Source organism: Strix uralensis, chromosome 1 (assembly GCF_047716275.1).
Source record: "Strix uralensis isolate ZFMK-TIS-50842 chromosome 1, bStrUra1, whole genome shotgun sequence".
Taxonomy (NCBI): Eukaryota; Metazoa; Chordata; class Aves; order Strigiformes; family Strigidae; genus Strix; species Strix uralensis.
Window position 1 is genome coordinate 13,653,361 of NC_133972.1, and position 22,143 is coordinate 13,675,503.

The following is a 22,143-nucleotide window of genomic DNA, read 5'->3' on the forward strand; positions in this document are numbered from 1 at the left end:
TGTTAATGGAAATACTCTGTTCATGTCAACAACTTCCTTGATAGCCTTACTGAGAGCTGGTCACTGTGATCGATCCATATTCAGGGATGCAAATAATATTGGTAAAAATAAAACACAGGAATCAATCATCTTCATCATTAGCTGGCTTTCTATGAGAACTATTGTCAAGCTCTGGAAATGGTTCTGTTATCTTATAAATGGATACAGATGTATTCTGCAGGTCAGCATTAGCATGTGCTTTTATTCTTTACCATATATGTCACGCATTAAACCCCCACAAGATCTGTTCTAAGAAAATTAATCACCTGTGTCTGTAAAACCATTCTTGAGCCTGGAAGCAAATAGGCACTGAAAGGTAGATTACTGTCTGAAACTCCTTCAGTGGTGTTTATGACAGTGTTTTCAGACCTTGCTTGAAGATGGCAGCAATAATGTAAAATCAGATTTACATTTAGGTCATTGAGATGGTGCGAGAGTATGAATGTGTCAGCTGATTCGAGGTAGCTTTGATTCTGATTTGTGTCTCTGTGAGAGTGAACCTGCAGGAGGCAGCTGTGTAATCTGTGTAAATGAGAGGAGAATCCTAATGACTTACTACTGACCAGAGCCAAAACTGATGATACACTTCTTAGCCCAAGACTTAATATGTTGGTGTGGTTCTCTCCATCATGTCACTATTGCTCTTCCCTCTCCCTCCCTTCTCTGCATTTCTATGGAAATAAATAATTATGGCTTGTTGATTTTTGGTGCCCAAGAAAATATCGACTAAAGCTTTTCCTTTGTTTGGGGCAGCTTAAGGCTGTGCAGATTCTCCAGTGTCTAATAATGCTGCAGCTTTTCTTTTAGTGAGGAATTAATAGGGTCTCTCCTATCCTACAGCCTCTTTTCATTAAACGTGTAGTAACTAAGCAATCATTGGATCTGCTGCCACTCTTAACAAGTGGGACGGGCATCAACAGCTAAACAAGTGGGGGAAATTAGAGAAATGCAATGGCTTTGCTTCTAGAGCAAGTCTGTTTCCTCCTAGCCATCATAATTCCAGAGGGATGCAAGAACACCCTAAAAAGGGAACAATTGAAGACATTGGGAAAATAATACAAATATTACCTTGTTCTATAGATCATGGTTCTTAACAATTCAATGGGTCCACCTACAATAGTATTTCATTCCATTCAAGAGATCAGTTTCAAAGCAAATCTCCTGATCTCCCCAATAAAGACACCACTTGGGCAGTCTTAAAGTGCATGAACTGAATTACTCTCAGCAGAAAGTAAGCCAAGAGATGTGCTTCAGGAGTGCACTGAACACTTTTCAGATGATAATGGGAGTTCAATCCAGGGCACCAGCCTGGTGTTACTTCATGGTTAAAACCCTTGCAACATGTCCAGATGTGGTGCACAGCACCAGCTGCTTTGTTCTCCAGATCCACTCACATGCCTTCCTGATGCAGACATGGCCAGCGCCTTCCAGGAATCAGGAAACAGGAGTATCCACAAGGCCTCCTTGCTGCTGCTTATGGCACATGATGTACATCCAGATGTACTAGGGATCTTCAGTCATTCCTTGTGTTCAGACTTTCTGCGTATAGCTTCCTTTTAGGAACACACCTGACAGATAACCATTTCTTGTAAGCCCTAATACATTTCTAGAGGAAAATAAAAAGGTCTTCCCCTCTGCAGCTCAGCACTTGGAGCTTCCCTGCACTCTCTTCCAAAGCCCCTAACTCTGGGGATGTTCCAGTCTGGGATTCTTCCAGACCATACACACTGGTTGACCACCTCATCCTTCCAGTGGTGCTTCTCACTGTGTGAGGGTGTCTGTGATCTCTACTCATCTACATCTAACCTATAAAGAGGAGCCCTCTCATCCCTAGCTGGTAAGGGTCAGACAAGGGACAGCTCATACGCTACATGCACAAGATGGGGTCTGAGACTATTTCTAGGGCCAGACACCCTGTGAGAAACAGGTTGTTCCTAATGGTAATTTCTTGGCAGTTTTGTTGAGGCAATCTGCCATCTCCTCTGTGGAGTGTGCTGTGTCATGTGTCATCTCAAGTTCTAGGAGTCATTTTGCACCAAGCAATAATTGATGTGATATGCAGGGTAATGCACTGTGACTAATGCAACGTTGTAGGTAATTACTGGTTCGGGCTAATCAAAGAATAGAGATTTAACTTCTTGTTTGTTATCTGTTCGTCCACTGACTGCTGTAGATCATATATAAACTGTGGGTCCAGTGATATCTTGTCAAGAGTTTTTTTCCCCACATTTTATATAATGCATTTTACTTGAATTTTGTTTAGGGATCAGGTAAAAACATCAAGTTCTATCCATCATTTTTTGCGGATTATTCTTCCCAGGTGTCCCGTTTTCTGCTGTTATCCAAATAATTACATAATCAGTCATTAGACAAAGTCTCTTCCTTGAGTGGGGCTTTAGCCTTGAAACTATAGCTGTTTTGGTAGATGAGTTTGTACCTGTGTTGAAATCCATTTGAGAGTTTTTGTACTCAGGTACAAAGAAAGCCTCAGGCGAAGTCACAAACCACATCCATGCAGCCGTTGTCAAGTTTGGTGGACCTCTGGACAGCTGGAGAGGCTAAAGCTTTGGAAAAAAATAAGTCAGAACATAAAAATTTAAAAACTGCCAGAAATTATATTTTCAGTTTGTTCTTTGTGAAACAAGCCCATTTTATGTAAACCTCAGTACACCCTTCTACAGTTAGTCTCAGTGTATACTTCAGTTTAGCGTCTTTGAATTCCAGCAGGTTCCATGAAGTTCTTGACCAGTCTTGCAGAGTTTGCATTAATGGTTGAGATTCAAGGAACTTAAATTTTTGTGGCAAAAAAACCAACCAATGAACAAGCCACAAAATGAGCTGTGGTCCCAGTGAAAATATACAGCTTAAAGATTGCTGTCTTAGATTGAGAAAGAAAATGCATGGTAGCCAATGCCAGCTGCAAAACATAAAAGAATCTGGCTTCAAGGAGTGACTAGCAGAAGAATCAGAAGTCTTTTTAAAGGAATACATTTGGGCTTATTGTACTAAAATTTTTGTATTCTTGTTTTTCTCTGCAACCACAAATGTTATACTTCTTTTTAATGTGAAAGCTTAATTTCTGAATTAATTCTGTAACACTAGGAGTTATGATAATAAGAAAAGTTCCAAATAACAGTAGACTTACAGTAAAAATTGTAATAGTAACATCAAAAAATGGCAGCAGACTTATTCTTAAAATGCAGCACTTTTGGTTATCAGCGGTGTAGTGTCTGGACACGTGTAGGAAGCCACATCAAACTTTCCTTATCCTGAAGAAAGCCAATTTTTATCTCTGTTGTGATCCTATAGCCTCCTTTTCTCGCTCCTCCTTGGGATAAATTATTAATCACAACATCACTGAGTGTGAACCCAAGGGTACTGCAGAATTTATAATAGGTGTCTTTTTTTTTTTTTTTTTAACTTAGATATGAAGCTCGTGCTGTCATTTTCACAAGCTGGCCATTGCAGTGCAGCAATTACCAAATACTAGCCAAGGAAAGGATGTAATTTATTGCAGCAGTAATGTATTACTACTGTGTTATGTTACTTATATTAGAGAAGACCATGAAACACAGGGTCCTTTCTCTTCCAGATAGATAGGATAGTAAAGGCCAAGGCTTTGAACGGTGTAAATGCAGCTGATGTTTTGGGGTTAAGGCACATGAGCTGGCACTTGTCAGAAAAGAAGGTGAAGGAAGAGAGGGAAACTAGGATTTGATGGTGATTAGCTTCCACATCCAAAGAAGACAGTCTCATCTTTCAATATCACAAGAACCTACATGTTTTCAAAAGTGATTTTTGAAAACACATTTATAAGTTTTTGAGTTCTCAAACCTAGATGTTTCTCTGGGATCCATGTTTCAAAGGGCCAGAGGCCCGTGTGTTCTGCAAACAAGGATTCCTTTGGGCTTTTCAGTCAGGATGGCCTGAGCCTGAGGCATCTGCGGTCAGGGATGGCCTTAGAAAAATCTTGCCCATTAAGCATTAATCTAGATGAGAGCAAGAGCAGGAGCAAGTGCTTAGATAATGGAAAACTGAATTATGTAAAATTATCACTATTTTACAAGGTGCCTACAAACCCATTTCACTGAGTTCACTTTTGATCTCAAACTGCAGTTGTTTCCAAATGGCAAAACCTTTGAGCTCTGCCACAGACGCTTCTGGTCTTAAAGGTTTAATTGTGTTTCTGAGGTGCTGCTGGTTTTGTGCATCAGAACATTCTCCTAGAAGCATTTGGGAACTGTGATCATGGACCAGGGGCTGGTCCCAGGGCAGTCTCATGTATCCCCAAATGCAATGTGGTTGGCAAGTGATGAAATCAGAACACTATTGGATTTTACGAATTGTATGGAATATCCTGGCATTTGTACGTCTCAGAGGCACAGCTGTTCATGGGAAAAAGAACATTTCCTTTGGTTGATTCCAACACATCTTGCTCCATGCAGCCGTACTCTCTGCTCAGGTGCTGATAATCACTCTGGAAAATGTCAATGTGTTTCTTGTGCAAGGAAGGAACTGTCAGGCTTGGTTCCACCTGATATTATGGAAACAAATGCCCATGCAGATTCTGACTTGCTTCAGAATTGTACAACAAGACAAAATATTAATAATGTAGAAAGGTGCAGATCATTAACCTATGTTTTACTTTCCACCTATGAACAGTTCAGTCTTCACTTGTGTGTGTGCATGCTCTACCCCACAGAGAGTTTTTTACAACATGGATGTCAACAGCATAATAATAATGGAGAATTCATAAAATGGCAAATTGCTGTATGTTACAATAACCTCATTCAGTTAAAAGTTAATTCTTTTCTGCTTTCCTTGTAAGTGTCATGAAGTGGCAGTTACCCAAGATTTTTAGCAGTTGAAACAGTAATGGTACTACAACTTATTTTTCCAAGGCAACTTTAAATATACATGGGGAATTAATGTTCTCCCCTTTGTGGGGTTTATCTTCTCTGGTAATTTTTGCAAAGTTGTAGAAGAAAATGAGAAGAAAGTAACACTTTAGCTGTTATTTGAATTGTATTTCTCTGATTATTTGCATTTGTGCATGGCCTGATTAACAGAATATCCCACTGATACTGGTTTCACTTGAAGATGTTCAAACTAAGCATTTCTGAAAATTAGATCATGATTCAACAGAGCAAGCAATTTAGGGCCTAACTCCAGGCCTTGATAACCCAGAGCATGATTCTGTTGTGAAGATTGGTTTTGGCAGTGGGAAAGCTAGAAAATCCTTTCATCCATCTCAATATTCACTTACTACAGAAGTTGTCTTCCAGTTCAGTACTGACCTTTCAGTTAGGTGAACAGCAGTCTCACAGTTCTCCTACTGTTGTGCACCACAGCAGAGATGTGCTTTTTTTGATTGATGGTATTCTAGTAGTAGCAGATCTGTTTGGAAAAATGATTGTGACCCATGTCACCAGCTCCAAGTCTGTTCTGAATTTAGCCAGTATAGGAGCAAGCAAGGCCAAGTTATCTAATATATTTGCTTTTCACTGTTATTCTTAAATAGAACTTTGCTTTCCCTATGGTGAGTTCCCGACATCTCCAGGTGCCCCAATGCTCCCATGCTTGGAAGCTGTACACATGGACTTCCTTGCTCCTACAATCTAAAATATCACCCTCCTCCTTCCAACCTCAGCTTTGCACGCACACAGTCTCTAAAAGCTTATTGAAACATTACTTGCAACTAAAAATAGATGTTCTTAAAAGCAGATCAGCTGAGGTGGTGGTCGCATGTTTCAAAGCACTTAGTGACAACAACAGTTTTAGATGGTGCCACTCCTGTCTTCTCCAGTATTGTGTTCCGGTACCCTGTGCCGTGGCCTACCTTCTGGTTTAGCTCTTTGTGGGACTATGCTGTGAACTAGGTTAGGAGATTGATCCAGGTAAACAGTATTTTCAGAGTTTTTCCTTTCTGAATTGCGGCAGGGATGAGCAAGAGAGGGAGAGATTTCAGGACGTATCTGAAAACTGTGATCCTGTGTCCTTCACCTCACTAGATCCTCGCTTCTCAGTAGCTGAGGTGCACCTCACAGCTGAAGTACCACAAATAGCTAGTCAAATGTAAAAAGGACCAATTTCACTTGGAGGAAAATGCTGACTAAACATCTCTTCAGGCTGCCAGTTCTGTTGTACTTCCATGCAGCTATTTAAAGTTTTTAGAACTTGGGGGGGGAAGGAAAAAACCCATAATCTGTGCAATTACATTTTGATCAATAATCGTTGCTAGGGCAGAGTGTAGGTGTACTGTCCTTACTATTGGCAAGCCCTGTGTAGAGTGTTTGGATGCTACCATGACATGAATAAATTAAATTCATGCACTCGCCAAGCCTGATTGTGCAGCATACACAGTCCCTATCGGGTGCTTTCACCTGCCTGCTTTCAGGCCAAACTCTTTTTGTTTTGCAGGCCTATGCCTTGGGGTCCAAGGACTGTTTCTGTCCTGTGAAAAAGCCAGAGACTTACACAGGTCGATAAGTCACTAGCAACTGTGTGTTGTTGTGGCCCAGCCACCAGTTTCATATTGTGTGCTCTTCCTTTATTGCAGCAATTCAGCTTTGTCTCCCTGCCCACGGATGTCCTGGAAATAGAAGTTAAAGACAAATTTGCAAAGAGCCGACCGATCATCAAGCGTTTCCTGGGAAAACTCTCTATGCCGGTTCAACGCCTCTTGGAAAGACATGCCATAGGGTAAATTTGCTGCTTATGCTACTTTCCATTGTTTAACGAGTGTGTTGCTGTTTTGAAGTCCCTGGTGATACATCATTATAGTGATATAATGATGTTGAGGGGGAGTTATTAAACTGACAGTTGTCTGATGAATAATGTTGGTCTTAATTAGAATTTATAGGACTATGGGCCACACAAGGAATTCCCTCTATACCTTATCCATTGCATTTTGGAAAGTGAGAGCTGGCATTTAGGAAAGAATGTTTTGTGTATCATGGCTGCGAATCTGGAGAGTGCAATATTTTCAATTTGAATATTCTTCTAATGTTATCAACAGGCTGCTTTCATGTTTCAGGGAATTACCTATGGGCTAAAATCATGCCAGATCTGTTCCTCCTCCCTTTAATTTCTGGACAGTGGAAATATTATAAAAAAGTATACGTGGCATGTTGTAACTAAATCTTTCTGACCCTACCTTGCTGCCAAGGAATAACCAGTTCACTTGAGCTCACAAGCCCTGCCCTGCTTCCCCTTTGCATGGAAGTCCTGGGAAGGTGTATGCTGCCAAAGTAACACAAACCAATTTGAGGAAGATGGATAGTATTCAAACAAAGCCAAAAGGCTGGCTCTAAACTTCTAAGGTTCAGACCTTGAAGAGCAGGGAGAGAAGGAGTGATCTCCTGAGGAAAGCATATGCAATGCAGTTTCCAAGAAGGCATTTCTGAAAATTGGATCTCCATTCAGCAGAACAGCAGGAAGCTAAGCTTGTTGGAAGTGGTTTTGAACAGCTGGTTCAGAAACTGGCTGTAATATTGACAGCTGAATCTACCAGAAGGGACTAAGCTACCTCCCTGTTTCTCAAGTAGGGAAGATAGAGGAGCTTTTTAGAAACCAGATGGAAAAGAACAGCTTGGGGAAGGTAGAACCCTATAACTGATATCATTGGTTTCCCTCTGCATGAGAAGATTTCTCATCATCTTCTGATTATATCTTCCTATTTTACTGCCTTATTGTAAACACTGTCTATCTAAGGATATACTTTGCCAAGAGCAGTGCCTCCAACCTGCACCTGATCTGGCTTAGTTTTAATACCATAGTGGCTTTTAAATCTCAGGCAAGCTCAATGAGAAGTATACACAAAAGTTCAGAACGATCATACGCACGTCTTGAGATCATCTCATTTATATGAGTTTCTGATGCATGTGAAACTATCCTAGCAAATATATTGGGCCCAGCTGGAAGTGAACTATGTTTCTTCAAAAGATGTATAAATATTACTATTTAGAACCCTTTACACTCAAAATATGCTTTGCAAAGATTGATTCAGCCTCATTTTGGGCAGCTGGGAAGTTAATCTCTTCTATAGTTTCATTCTGTTCTGAGGGGTGGATGAAGTGTGGCAAAGGGAGGGACCTGCACAAGGACAGAATGGAGTCATTGATCAACCTTGTCAGGAAGGTGTTCTCCTGATATTTCAGCTTCATAGAGGTAAGAGGGGTGGAAAGAGATGAAGAGCAGTCATTCAGCCAGTTTGAAAAGAGAAGGTGGTAAGCGGGGACTGGTCTGTACAGGATTTTGAAAGAAAGGACAGGAAAGCTGAGTTTTATGCAGATGGTGAAGGGAAGGAAATACAGAAATGCGAGGTTCTACAGAAGGGTAGATATGGTCAGATCAGCAGGGAAGTAGTCTTGTTACAATAGCTGAAGTGGGAGTTGTTTGCTTCCCATGTCGGTATTTTCATACCCATACTGCAGAAGTTCCATTCCCACCGTTATCTCTATATATACATACGTGCTTGTGTACCCCAGAAGCCTGTCTTACTCACTGACTCAGCTGTTCCATTGTAATTGAAGACATTGTCCTCTCCTTCTCTGCCATTCGTTCTCTCGTATGCAAGTCAACATGCCCTCATGGCTGGATTGAATAGCCTTTGAAAACCATTATGTATTTTTGTAGGACACAGCAGCTTTATCTATGCACCGTAGACATTGGGTAGGTTATAGTCTATTGTGACGATATTTGTTTTCTTTCAGGGACAGGGTTGTAAGCTACACTCTGGGTCGCAGGCTTCCTACAGATCATGTCAGTGGCCAGCTGCAGTTCCGATTTGAGATAACTTCTTCCATCCATCCAGGTAATTCTCAGTCTTGACCCATCATTTCTTTAGCTTTTTTTTTTTTTTTGCCTTGCATTCTTTCTCCTCAGAAATCTGGATTCATTCCTGACTGCTCTGGGACTTTAGGTTACAGTCATGAGCAAAGGAAGGTGCATAAAGTCCCCCGTCACAGGATGCGTAGTGAGTCACAACCTCTTCCCTGTTTCCCCTTAGCTTAGAGCTACTGGTGTCTCATATCCCCCTGTTCTATGCTGCTTCAAATACTCTGCTACATCACTGGGAGAGAAGAGGGTGGAAAACCAAAGTCTTATCTGCTTCTCTAGCATCTATCCTGGGGAGGTGCTAGATGGGCTGTTATTTGTAGAGTCATCTGCATTTGAGCTCTTCATAAGTAAAAATGGAGAATTTAATAGTAGAGATGATTAGAAACTTTCTCATTTTGATTGTTTTTAATGAAAAAAGTAAACCAAAAAATAATTCAGTGTTCCCCTCCTTCCCTCCCTTTTAGTTTGGTTTTGGTTCACATTCTCTTGTAGTTACTAGGAAGTCACTGTCATGTTTTCATGTCAATGTCTCAGTAGCATTGCTCAGGGCCTCTTTGCCTCTCTATGGCAGTGCCCTCTCAGGTACACTTTGCCAAGCCAACAGCAGCTGTATTAGTGGTTGGAAATCATGACCTTCTCCTTGCTAGAAAACCCTGACTTTTGCCTTTTGACTGGATGGTGTGAAAGAGCCCAGGTTGTCTGGCATCTGGGAGCAGGTGGGAGCAGATGAGGACCACGTCAAACGACGTTTTGGGGAACGTTTCTGCCTTTCAGGGGTGTGAAAAAGCAGTGTTTTAAGTCCTTTGTTGTGGAGTCCTATTAGCTTCAGCATGCAAGAAAAATGTCATTAAAACCTGAGGGAAGACTTCCTTGTCATTCACATGCTCTTCCCTCCAATGCCGGTTTGGCTCAAAGAGAAGTTTCAAGATGTTACCTTCAGGTTATATTGCAAAGAGGCAGGGTGCTGCATACAGATTACCACCATGAGTAAGTCCTGTGATTGTTAAATCCACTGTACAAAGACTGCCTAGCAAAAAAAATCAGCATTTCTTGGTAGTTGCTTAGTTGCCCACTCATTTCACACTATAATTTATGCTTTTAATTTTCTCAGATTGCTGTGGATGCCTGTGCCCCCGCAGCCAAGCTTCTGGTTCAGTCAACACTTCTTGTTAAAGGAGTAAGTAATTTCTTTTGCTGTCCCCTACAGATGATGAAGAGGTCTCCATTAGTGCAGATCCTGAGCCAGCTGACCTCCAGGAAAGCCCTGTGAACAACCCCACAGAAGAAAGCCTCGGTGAGCCTCCATGCATCAACACAGTGACCTCAGAAAGTACAGCTCCAGAACAGCTAAATGGATACGGTGTGAACAGTGTCGATAGCCCAGGGGCTGTCAAACCACCTGGGGAAGTCAACCAGAACAGCTTAAATGAAGAGCTAGCAGGAGATGGGGAGGTTGATGCGGTGCCAGTTCCTGAGCCCTTGGAATCCATCCCAGGAGAAGTGTTGCCTTCTTTGAGTGCTACGGACCTCACGGAGCAGCTGGCTTTGCTGGCTTGCATGTCTCCTCCTGAGACTGAAGTTAGGGAGAATAACAAAGTCAATTCTGGTACTCAGGGAGATGGTGGAGTCTTGACCAGCATAGAAACGTTAGATATTGATGAGGTGAGTGCAGATGTGCATGCTGGCAAGGACCTAGAGAAGAGTCAGGAAGAAGAAGGGGCTTCAGCCCAGGAGGAGGAAGAGAACAAACTACAGCTGAGGACAACAGCAAAGAGGAAAAACAGGCCATGCTCCCTGCCTGTGTCTGAACTTGAGACAGTCATAGCTTCAGCTTGCGGTGAGCCAGAGACCCCTCGCACGCACTACATACGGATCCACAACCTGCTCCACAGCCTGCCCTCGGCACAGATGAGCAGTGATGGGGAAGAAGAGCAAGATGGTGGCAACGGTGGGGAGAATGACGAGGAGTCTACAGTCAAGGAGGCTTTGGAGAAGGAGATGGTCAGTGAGAGTGAGACAGTGGCAGCAGAACCTCCTCTGGAAAATGAGGCTGAAGAGAACGTCAGCCAGAGCATGGTGCCACCAGGGACCTTGGATGAGCAACTCTCTGACTTAAATGATGGGCTGTTGGATGGGGAACACCCCAGGACAGGAAGCGAGAGCGAGTCGAGCTCCAGGCCCAATGATGACAACGAATGTGAGGCGTGCGACACCTCTTGCTACAGCCCCTCTTGCTACAGCACTTCCTGCTACAGTACCTCCTGCTACAGCACTTCTTGCTACAGCACCTCCTGTTATGACAGTAACAACCGCTTCTCCAGCCATACCCGCTTCTCCTCCGTCGACAGTGCAAAGATTTCTGAGAGCACTGTCTTTTCCTCACAGGATGATGATGAGGAGGAGAACAGTGCTTTTGAGTCAGTGCCAGATTCAGTGCAGAGCCCTGAGCTGGACAGGGAGCAAGTGGATGGCTCCTCCCAGTGGCCAGATGAACTAGTAGCTCATGGTGGGAATCCACAAAGAGCCACAGAGAGTCTAGACACCCCAATAGCAGGTCCAAGCAGCAGAAGAGAAGGTTAGATCCTGAGAATCGATGCGCTGAGCAACCCTGATTATCTGCATGTCACAGAAGGCATCAGATAATCAAGGTTTCAGATATAGCTCACGGTTTATTTCATACCAATTTGGGGGCTGTGAGCTGGGCCAGATATCAGGGAGGGTTGGATAATTGAGCCTGTCCTTAAAAATCCCAGCAAAACCAGATAAATCAGATGGGGATCTGTATATATGGATTCCTGTAGATATATGTGCATCATTATAAAATCAAGATTAGCTACTGTAGTTATGTGGCAGATCAGCATTATCACATCCACCAACTCATTCCTTATTTCCTGGGATTGTTCCATTTCACATATCTGATGTGCTGCCATGTCTCTGATAGTCAGTGAGAGGACCAGCTTGTGCTTGTCAAAGGGCAGATATGCTGATTTACACCAGCTAAAGATCTTGGCCAGTTTTTGTATATGATTGGTAGCCATGCACAGTCATAAGCATGGAGAAATCTAAATATATGTCTCTTATGAACGCAGTTTTCTGGCCCCATTTGTTCCGATTCCCCAAGTGTGAAACAGATCTACCTCAGATTTTACAAGTCCATAGGACAACTCAACAGAGATTGATTTTGTTTTCTTAGATACATTGAAAATTGAACTATATTGAACAAAATTCTCATCTCCTTATCCTTCTCTAGAGATAAAACATACTTAAGGAAGTAATTTTTTGTCTTTGTGATTTAGGTACTGTTTTTTCCAATCCCTCCAAACCGTTACATTATATTCCTCCCTTTGGTAACTCGTTTTATGTCATACGGAGTTACATAAAGGGTGGGTTTGATCACTCATCTTTTCTTCAGCTAGTGTATAGTTTCTCTCCAGCTGAAGAAGTAGAGGCCTCAGCAACAGCTAAAGAGTATGCAACAAGGTCAAGAGGTAGTCTTTGCATTCCCAAATCCAGTCATCTGTTTCCCACTATGAGTGATGCCAAATTAAAATGGCACCAAAAGGATAACATATTTGGGGATCGCTGAGAAACCCCAACTAAAGCATCCTTCTACTTTTCCTTCTCCATTCCCAATTTATTTGCCCCCACCTTCCACTGCCACAGACCCTGCTCCAGCAGAAAGAAAGATGTAAGGGTGGCCTTATATGCTGGACTGTGTAAAGACTTTGTAGACAGCTGGGCCTAGGCAATTATTGGCTCTGCAGAGCAGAGTATAGCCCAAAGCATTAAATTCTCAGAAGTATGCAGAGGTATAGAAACCCTTGCAGGTGAGGGTCTTTGCATGTGGACAGCATTTATGTGCAAGTATACCTAAGGGGGCATGAGTGTGTGTGTGTATGTGTGTGTGAGACCGTGCTTACAGATTTGATGGTTATTTTGGACTGTGTGTACTTTTGAGAGGGGATGTGCGGGGAGAAGGTGTCTTCTGCATATGGATTCAGTACAGCTCCAAGATCGTGCCCCTTTGAGCTTGTGTAAAGGGCACTGCAGCGTTCACAGTGGCTTTGCTTTGATTAGCTGAGAAAGAGTATGTCTGAAGGGCAGCCCGGCTCTTAGCACTTTTTTGATATCAGCGGGGGTGCTTCAGTAAATGCACACGTTGCTTCATGACTTGGCAGCCGTTACAAATACAGTAGATGTGGTCACCTCCATCTACTCCAGGTGACCGATACTACTATGCTTCCGCTGGCTTGGCGTAACTATCTTGACTAGGGGAGAGTCAATTATGGTGAGGTAAGTAAAGAAACATAGATGGATGATCTGGTAGTTGGTGCTACAACACCTGTAGTAACAGCACAGTTTTTAAGGCTATGAAAGGTGAACTTTTAGCACTGAGTAATAACTTACATAACTCTGCTGTCTCTTCAAAACATGCAGCAGATGCAACTGTGAGATACGCCTATACACAAGTGGTTTAATGAAGACATTTAACAGGCCATACGGTATCATCAGACCACCTAGAAGAGGGAGTATTTTTGTCTAAGTGATTTTTCTCACTTCTGGATGGTGTGAGATTTTTACAGTTTTATCCAAAACTGGCTTCTGCCTTCTAGCTGTTGGTTGTTTAAAGAAAAAACATATTTTTTGGTAATTTTTTTTTACATCTGATAGCTATATGTTTGGGTTTTTTACAAAATGTTCATTCTTAGGCTATTAAGATTCTGACATTAAAGACAGCTAAACCAGCCAGCACACAGTGAGTTTGGCTTAGCTGAATGGTCTGGTTTTTAATTTTGAAGTATCTTTATGTAATTTTCTGGTGGTGTTGGAAATGCTAAATATATTTTTTTCCCTAAGCTGCATCTTCCTGATGCATGTAAATGTTACATTTATGCAATTCAGATTGTATCTGTATTAACAGGCCCATCTGGAGCTGGAGGTTATAGAGAAAAACTGTTACCACGCAATATGAAAATGTGTCCGATAGTAGGATAAATAGTCCTGGTTTCTAAGAGTTTAAGGACAGACCAGGAAGGAATCTTAATTCTGGAACCTGTGAAGTTTTAACGTGCAGGTTCCTTATTCTCACAGTTAAGTCTAAGATAAGGAATGCTTTTTCATCCCTGTTGTAACTTCTTAGTTTCTTAAAGGATTCTATAGACATTGACTGGATCTTAAGTTACTTGTACCTTTCAACAGAACATGAGTTTGGACATTTGCTTAGGTTTCACTTATCTTGTATTTGGATATATAGACATATATACAATGTTAGTGTTTAAAAACTTCCTCTGCACTGTCTGCTGTGTGTCTCTCTCTCTTCTTCTTTCCCTCTTCTGTATCTCAGGTCTTCCTTCTTTATCTCAGATCCTGACTATGTCTCACTATCTTTTGTCCTCCTCTTCTACCACCTGTCTTCTACCTGTTTCTGGTCCTTCTCTCATTCTCCCTCCTTCCACCCAAGATGGACTCTCTGAATTTTGAAAAATAGCTATAGAAGGGGATGGTCTTCTGCTTTGCTGGGACTGCAAAATCCTGACATTTCAGTCCACTTATATGGCCATTGATCTTTTGGAAAAGCAGAGAAAGATCCAAGGCAGCTTTTAGCCTTGTATTCCACTGATGGGATGAATTAAAAGTTGGAACCAGGATTTTGCATGTTCCTGCCTATTTCTGCAGAAGCTTGAGTTTGGTTGTACATGCACAGTATTTCTCAGAGATCAAGCCTGATTCTTCTCTCGCTTACACTTGTGTGTCTATGAGTCCAGAATCTGGCCCGTAATAGTTTAGTATTGACTCAAACCAGAGATCAGAGCCTTGACTGCATTATTTTAACAATTCTTTGGCATATGAGTTGTTATTAAAATAGTGCCTGAAAATAGGAATAACCAGAGCTGCTAGTATACCAGACTAACCTATTTTAAAAATAATCACTTGTTTTACAGTAGCACATTTTTTGAACCACATTGTGAAAGCGGTGAATGACTGTCAATGTCTTGAATATCTTGTCCGTAGGTGATTGTCCTTTACTCCATAATTCTCAGCCAGTCAGCCAGCTTCCTTCTCTGAGGCCTGACCATCATCACTACCCAACTATCGATGAGCCTCTTCCACCAAGTAAGCTTTAGTTTTTTAATTTATTGCATTTTTCAGCTTTTCCTGTTAACTCAAACAGTGTAGAGGTCAGTATGTCTTTCTAAATAACCCCATCTGTTCTGTATATACATTCTCTAGAACCCAAGCAATATGCCCTTTTGTTTCCCTTATTTGATCCTGACTTCAAGTGTTGTCATGTTATTTTGGACAAGCTCCATAACCTCCCTCTGCCTTGGTCCATCTTCTTCCTTAGCTACCATGAAATTAAAATAATATTTCCCTGTTGCCAGTTGGTGTGTTTAGACTTGAATGAGCGGGAATCTGTCAGGTGTTCCGGAAGCCTCACTATATAAAGCTTTCTGAGGGTGGTGTATTGGCAACATACTCTGATTTTTCTGTAATGTTTGTCTCCAGGTTTTCCACAGCCAACTTCAAAGGTGGTTTGGGGTGGCAGTCCCCGTGGTCTGTCAGCTCTGCTTGCAGGCCCAGCAGGAACCCTTTCACAGTCAGGGTGCTTCTGGGACAGACAGGTCCAAATCTGAGCAAAACCAGCAGAAGCTGGGAAAAGGCAGCTCACATGGTGTGGTCTCGTTGGACTGTCTTTGAAATTAGAATTGATAATCAGTGAATTTTATGTTCATTATGGACTGTAATGGTGTCTGCAGTTGCGCTGGATAAAAATGAGAGGGTCTTAAGTAGTGTGATCGATTAGCAGGCTGATAATACGGGATTTTTACAACCGAATCAACTGCTGGAGATGTTTTCACTTGCCTGTAGCCTTTCCCTTGCGTATTCCTGGAGGATTACCCCGCTTTTTGCATTGGCGTTAAGTGCCCAGCAGAGCGCACTCTATGCCCTGCAACGTGCTGCTGATCACCTTTCGACTTCAGCACATGATTTAACACCCTGAAATGTGCCGTGCCTCAGAAAAACAGCCAGGTGTATAAACAAAGCACTCTATTTTCTTCAAAGTCCAAGAAGGGAACACACTTACTTGGCCTATGGTGCCCTTAACAAATAATTCATCATATACCAACCATGCTGACAGTATTCCCTAAGCTGAAAATAGCCCCGATGCTGGCGTCAGCTGCACAGTAGCATGAATGATTCAAATGCCTTTAGCCCGATGAAGTCTTATTAGAGTCCCACTGGCTTGCCAGTGAATGATGAAATGGGAATGGTTACCTCTGTAACAGGCAAATATTTGTCTTCCTCCCACTCTTACCTCAACACTTTGTGAACAGGGCATATTCCCCATTAGATGACTTAACGATAGGATACTGACACCACTCAGGTAAACAAAACATACTGCAAATCTGTTCCATATTCTTACATCACCAATTTAATACATTTTTCTTCTTTGTTATAATTATCCTCAAAAGGCAAATATTTCTACCATTGGTTTTCACAAGTGTTTTCACAACAGGGTTTAAGGACAAGAAACGCAACGTCTGGTGATACAGTACAGAAGTGATATCCCTTTGTAGGGTTTTATTTTAGCAGTTGCATAGAACATCATTTTTACAATAGCTGATGCTGTGGGCTTAAATATATTGATCTTAATAGGAATAGACTGTACTAAATTAATTTTGGGGGCAAAATTTGAATTGGATAATATCACCTAGGAAGCCTGTTTCCAAAAACTCTCCATAAAATTTTAAGTAATTTCAAAATGAAAACTACAGCCTTAATCTAGAAATGTTTCTTCTTCTAGCATTCAGTATCACTATCTCAGTGCCTTTAATGCCTCTTAATCCTAGATAAATAGTTCTTCAGTCATGTGAAAGGAAGAAACTTTATATTTTAAGACCTGAGTTATATGATCAAAGTTGGCTTAATTCTCACATGCAGCCTTAGCTCCATCCATAAATCGAGTTGAAGATGAGGTGCCAGTGCTGCAAGTTTAGCATTGACTGGTTTTACTTTGGTCACGCAGAATCTTCTAGACAGTCTTCTCTCTTTTGAGTAGTTTTCTGAATAACTTTGTTTCATCATAACCCCACAATAGTTGGTCTTGGGGAGGAAATTTAATTTAAGACAGTTTTCTTTAGGAAAGTAAGGTAGAAGAGATTCATTATTTATGTAGGAATGTCATAATGACCAGTCTGAATGTTAAGGCCTATACAAGATTGATGGAAGATTTGCAGAGTTTGTACAGTCTCATGACAGCATTAATAGTCACTCCTTATTATGCATGTGCTTGCTAGTACTGCTCGAAACCCTACAGAACTGAAGCCAAGAAAAATACATGTGCCCAGTTCAGAGCTGCTCTTTGCTGAAGGTGTGGCTGAGCTTAGAAAGGGAAAGACGCTGTATTTACTTTGCCCCACCAGAATTATGGTCCTGCCAGAAAAAGTTGCATCTTCTGGTATAAATCAGAGCGGTTTCAGAGGCTGCTGTGAAATACGAGTTGGCTGATGGAGGGGATCACTGGAGAACAAGAACCAGTACTGTCCTCTCCCCAGCCTGTGCTCCAGCATGCTCTTACTGTGAAGGTTAGATGGAGGTTAGTCTCTGTTGTAGTGACAGTCTTATTTTGCCTGAAAAACTAACAAAAGACCCCGAGGAGATTTGGCTGCTTCCTACATCACCTATGCCCCTGAAGTACCATGAAGGGACTTGAGCACAGCTCAGAAGCAGAGCTCTGTCTGTCAGTTCACCTGTCAGCCAGTTCATCTCTCTGTGCAGGTATCCATCCATCTGTGCACAAATATGGCACCATATGCAGCTTCAGTGGCTTGTGTGACTTACAGGTTGTCTTGTGGGAACACAGAAAGTGCACCTGCCACCTGAGTACAACAAAAGTATTCGCGCCCACCACCTCCTGACAGCCTTCCTGGGTGACCAAAAGAAGAGTATTCAGCTGATTAGAAATGCTGTTGCAAGGAACAGTATGGCTGAAGGTTTCTCAAAAGCCATGTGACATGCAGCTCCTAATATTTTAGCATGCCAGTGCAAGTGTCAGCCCATGGTTTCAAGTGTATATACCTGTAAAGCATAAATGAATAAAGCAATGCTCCCAGATAGGCATAGTTCATGTCTGTACGTACTACGTACTACTGCTGGATGTCTGTTGCATCCAGCTTTCGTGAAGTTGTAATGCAGCCTGCATGATCCTGACCTGATGTTTTCACTGTGACCTCCAAGCTCTGGACAAGTTTCGTTGCTCATGGGTTTGTAAGTATTATGCTTAGGAGCTTAGGAACTTCGAGCTGCATTTAATTAGAGAGACACTACCCCATGGCCTCTAGAGCCAGTAGTGCACAGGGCTGGACTATGAGAAGCCCTTGTTTGACTGCATGATCGGGTAGTATTATTCTTACTAAGTGTCTATCAGCAGGCTTCAGACCAATATGACCAGTTGGTGTCTTCTGTAGGCTGTCAGAAGTTTTGCGTCAGCAATAGCATGGCCAGCAGGGACAGGGAAGTGATCCTACCCCTGTACTCGGCACTGGTGAGGCCGCACCTCGATGACTGGGTTCAGTTTTGGGCCCCTCACCACAAAAAGGACATTGAATGACTCGAGCGTGTCCAGAGAAGGGCAACGAAGCTGGTGGAGGGTCTGGAGCACATGTCGTATGAGGAGCGGCTGAGGGAACTGGGGGGGTTTAATCTGGAGAAGAGGAGGCTGAGGGGAGACCTCATCGCCCTCTACAACTCCCTGAAAAGAGGGTGCAGAAAGGGGGGATGAGTCTCTTGAACCAAGTCACAAACGATAGGACAAGAGGGAATGGCCTCAAGCTGCGCCAGAGAAGGTTTAGACGAGATATTAGGAAGTATTTCTTTACAGAAGGGGTTGTTGGGCGTTGGAATGGGCTGCCCAGGGAGGTGGTGGAGTCCCCATCCCTGGAGGGGTTTAAGAGTAGGGTCAGCTAAGCACTGAGGGATCTGGTGTAGTTGGGAACTGTTAATGTTAGGTTGATGGTTGGACTGGATGATCTTCAAGGTCTTTTCCAGCCTAGACAATTCTGTGGTTCTGTGATTCTGTGATTCTTTCTGGAGTGTGGATCTACAGCATTGCCTACAAGCTTCTAGTTATCCATCAATCTTTATTATTCTCTACTTGTTATATGTATACTATAATAGTTTGGGGTGAGGGCTAGGGTTTGTCCCTTGCCAGACAACACCAAGGAAAATGAAGATCTTCGTGATGTTAAGGTACATCATGTTACCTTTGATCTGGCCAAGATTATTTCCTTGCGGATATTGCAGATAATGCATAACTCCAGAAGGACCATTCCCCCCCCACGGTGGTACACCTGCCACCGGTGACAGCGTGCTCAGCAAGGCTCTGGCCTTGGGCCTGCCTCGTGTGTCGGTCTGATTTCCTTCAATGTGCGTCTGTTGTACTTGATGTGCTGTTTTTCACTGTCTTATGGTTTAGACATTATTTTCACAAAGCTATGATCATGTTCTTGAAACAGCTACAGCATCCTTGGGAAACTTTACCCAGTGGAAGGAATTATATAGTGATGTTCACAGTGAGAGATGCTCTGTGTGTACCTGTGGTCTGGCTATAGGTTTTGCGTCTATAAGGACTGAGGTATTTACAGTCAGCTTTGAAAGAAATAATGTGTGTGCATATGGCTTTCCTTGTTTTGGAGTCTTACAGAAAACGCCTCCAAGGACTCCCAGTGCCCATCTTCTAAGGTTTGTGGGATTAACATGTCAGGGACAGCCTACACTTGACTGGGACTAACCCAGGTATGGGAACCAAGTTTATCCAGGGCCAGAATTCAGGGGATGGGAACTGGTCATGAAGGACAGGTTTCCAGGTGCAGCAGGAAGAGGTACAACTTTAGTCCTACTCTTAGAGAGCAGAAAATAAAATACATAAAGTATGAAATCCAGCTGATCCTGAATTTGATCACAGAAAACCATAGAAGAAGGAGTGGACTCATCAGGGAGGAGGGTATCATAGTAAGAATATGGGAATAAGAGGAAGTGTTTGCCACCAAAGGTAATCACCATATGTGCATTTGTGTGTGAATGTGAGTGAGGTTTGTATATAAACACATGTAGAAGGTATGTGCATATATTTACATAGATACGTCATCAGCTGATGGTTCATGTAGAAAGATGAAGATAGCAAGTCTAATTTATATCACTACTTCATACATTCCAACCAATTTGATATGTGGCTTTGCTAGCTAACTCACTTTTAATTTCTCCTGTTCCAAACACTTTTTTTTTATCAGCATTACCATTTTCCACAAGCCATCATATACCAAATAACTTCCAGTTTTCAATCATGGGACAACATAAACATTAGCAGGAAACAGTAGTGATGGAAGGCTCAATATTATGCTGCAAACTTTCAATCTAGTTGGCATTCATCAGAGCAGTAGATTTATGGTACTCATCTGTTTAGAGAGATTTCTAAGGATGTATCCAACCAGGCTGTGAGCAGGTTTCAGGCGAGCCTGTAATTGCTGTATGGTATCCTTTGAAGCCACTTTATAAAAAAGAGAGAAATGAAACATGTTTCTTCTGAAACATAACAAAAAAGAAAACATGGGAGTTGCTGTATTAGTTCAGATGTAATCCTCTTCTACTCAGGGTCGGTTCTATGTGGTTACCCCGACCTGCAATGAATCCAGCCAACTAGTATTACTAACTGTAAAATTATCCAGCCCTTTAAAAAATGTAGCCACTATGTCACTTGTTTTTCATAGTCTGTGGTAGTGAATTCCATAGGCTACCTATGTGCTGTGTGTGAAATGTTTATGTATACGCATATACTGCATATACATAGAGACAAGTACATAGTATATATACACATTGAAGTGTATACTTTGAATATATACACATAATATATATTGCACGCATGTAAACTATGTATAGTATCTCTCGTGTGTATATACCCTGTCTGTGTATACATATGTGTGTTTATATGTATCTCCCACGTTTCAGTTTTCTGGGAGGCATCACACTGACAGCATCACCCCTTCCTTTTTTTCCAACCCTAGATTGGGAAGCCCGGATAGACAGCCACGGGAGGGTATTCTACGTTGATCACGTCAACCGAACCACCACGTGGCAGCGCCCCACAGCCGCAGCGACGCCAGATGGGATCCACCGGTCTGGCTCCATCCAGCAAATGGAGCAGCTGAACCGGCGGTGAGCATTTGCACCTATATTCCCTTGAGATCTGCGCTCCCCTTTTTCCAACACTGCCCCAGTAGCTTCCTTCCTTACCCAGTGCATCGCATTGGCTCCCTAAGGATTTATCTTTCCTCCTTGTCCAAGTCCAATGTCCACGTTCCTGTCCCCACTGCTGATCTCCTTCAGCCTGCTGGTGTGCCAGCTGTTGGTGTCCAGTACCCAATCTTGCCCATGGAAGAAGTGCTGTTGAGTGAAAGATATTGCAAAACATTTCAAAAAGCAAGAAGAGGCTTTTGGAAAACTGTTTTGAAATGACTCCTGGAAGAGATAGAAGTGTTCTTCCAAAAGATGGAGTTGCTTTTGCTATTTAACTGTAAGAGTGGTATCGATGGGTTGGCATCTAGTGCTACGCTGCAGAGGTTTCTGAGCTGACTGTTACTGAAATAGTGTTGCCATATCAGTGTGGTGTTTCTACTCAAGCTAGTTAGGCCTGTTGAAAGGTCTGTCTCCTTTTCCAGGGCAGAGCACTACTCTAATCAAACTGTACACATTTCTAGACATAGACGGATCTGCTTAGTGTTGCATTGGGCCCTGTAAATCTGTCAGTTCATTCAGAACTGGCTGAGATATCTCTTAACATGGCACGCATTTTCCCTTTGTTTGACTAGTCCACACATAGATTTGTTTAGTTTCCTTCTCATGCTTGCTTTTCAGACTAAATTTAAAAGGAAAAAGAAAAAATAAACAATTGGTCAAAAACCTTCCTTTTTTACTTCAGAAAAGGTTGTTTTTTTTTTTAATTCCCTGCTTACTGTAATGATATGGTTTCTAGAAAAAGACAAGCAAAACTGAAATTATATTCTAACTATAGCACGTAAAACGCCACGAAAGCTTTTTGGTCTTTTTTTTCTGGGCTAAGAGGAATATCTGCAGCTGAGAGAAGGATGCAAAGTTTCAATGCAGTCTTTCAGACTGCAGAATAGTTTGGGAGTTACTGTGTGTAAGGAGAACTGGGCCCTGAATGACAACAACTAGAAATGTATGTAACTTGTAGAGACCAAGCCA

General features: G+C 42.2%; 1 protein-coding gene across 5 annotated transcripts in view; it reads left to right on the top strand.

Annotated features, from left to right (window-relative positions):
* The window catches only part of HECW1 (HECT, C2 and WW domain containing E3 ubiquitin protein ligase 1), a 270,071-nt gene that overhangs the window by 180,518 nt on the left and 67,410 nt on the right, over positions 1-22,143 (top strand). For 3 of the 5 annotated variants that reach the window (XM_074890150.1, XM_074890071.1, XM_074890231.1), the window contains 5 exons: positions 6,599-6,741; positions 8,754-8,854; positions 10,088-11,455; positions 14,893-14,994; positions 20,943-21,093. In XM_074890150.1, coding sequence (XP_074746251.1) covers positions 6,599-6,741; positions 8,754-8,854; positions 10,088-11,455; positions 14,893-14,994; positions 20,943-21,093 — 1,865 coding nt within the window. The remainder of the gene's footprint in view (positions 1-6,598; positions 6,742-8,753; positions 8,855-10,087; positions 11,456-14,892; positions 14,995-20,942; positions 21,094-22,143) is intronic. The other 2 variants (XM_074890307.1, XM_074890380.1) reach the window with 2 other exon arrangements.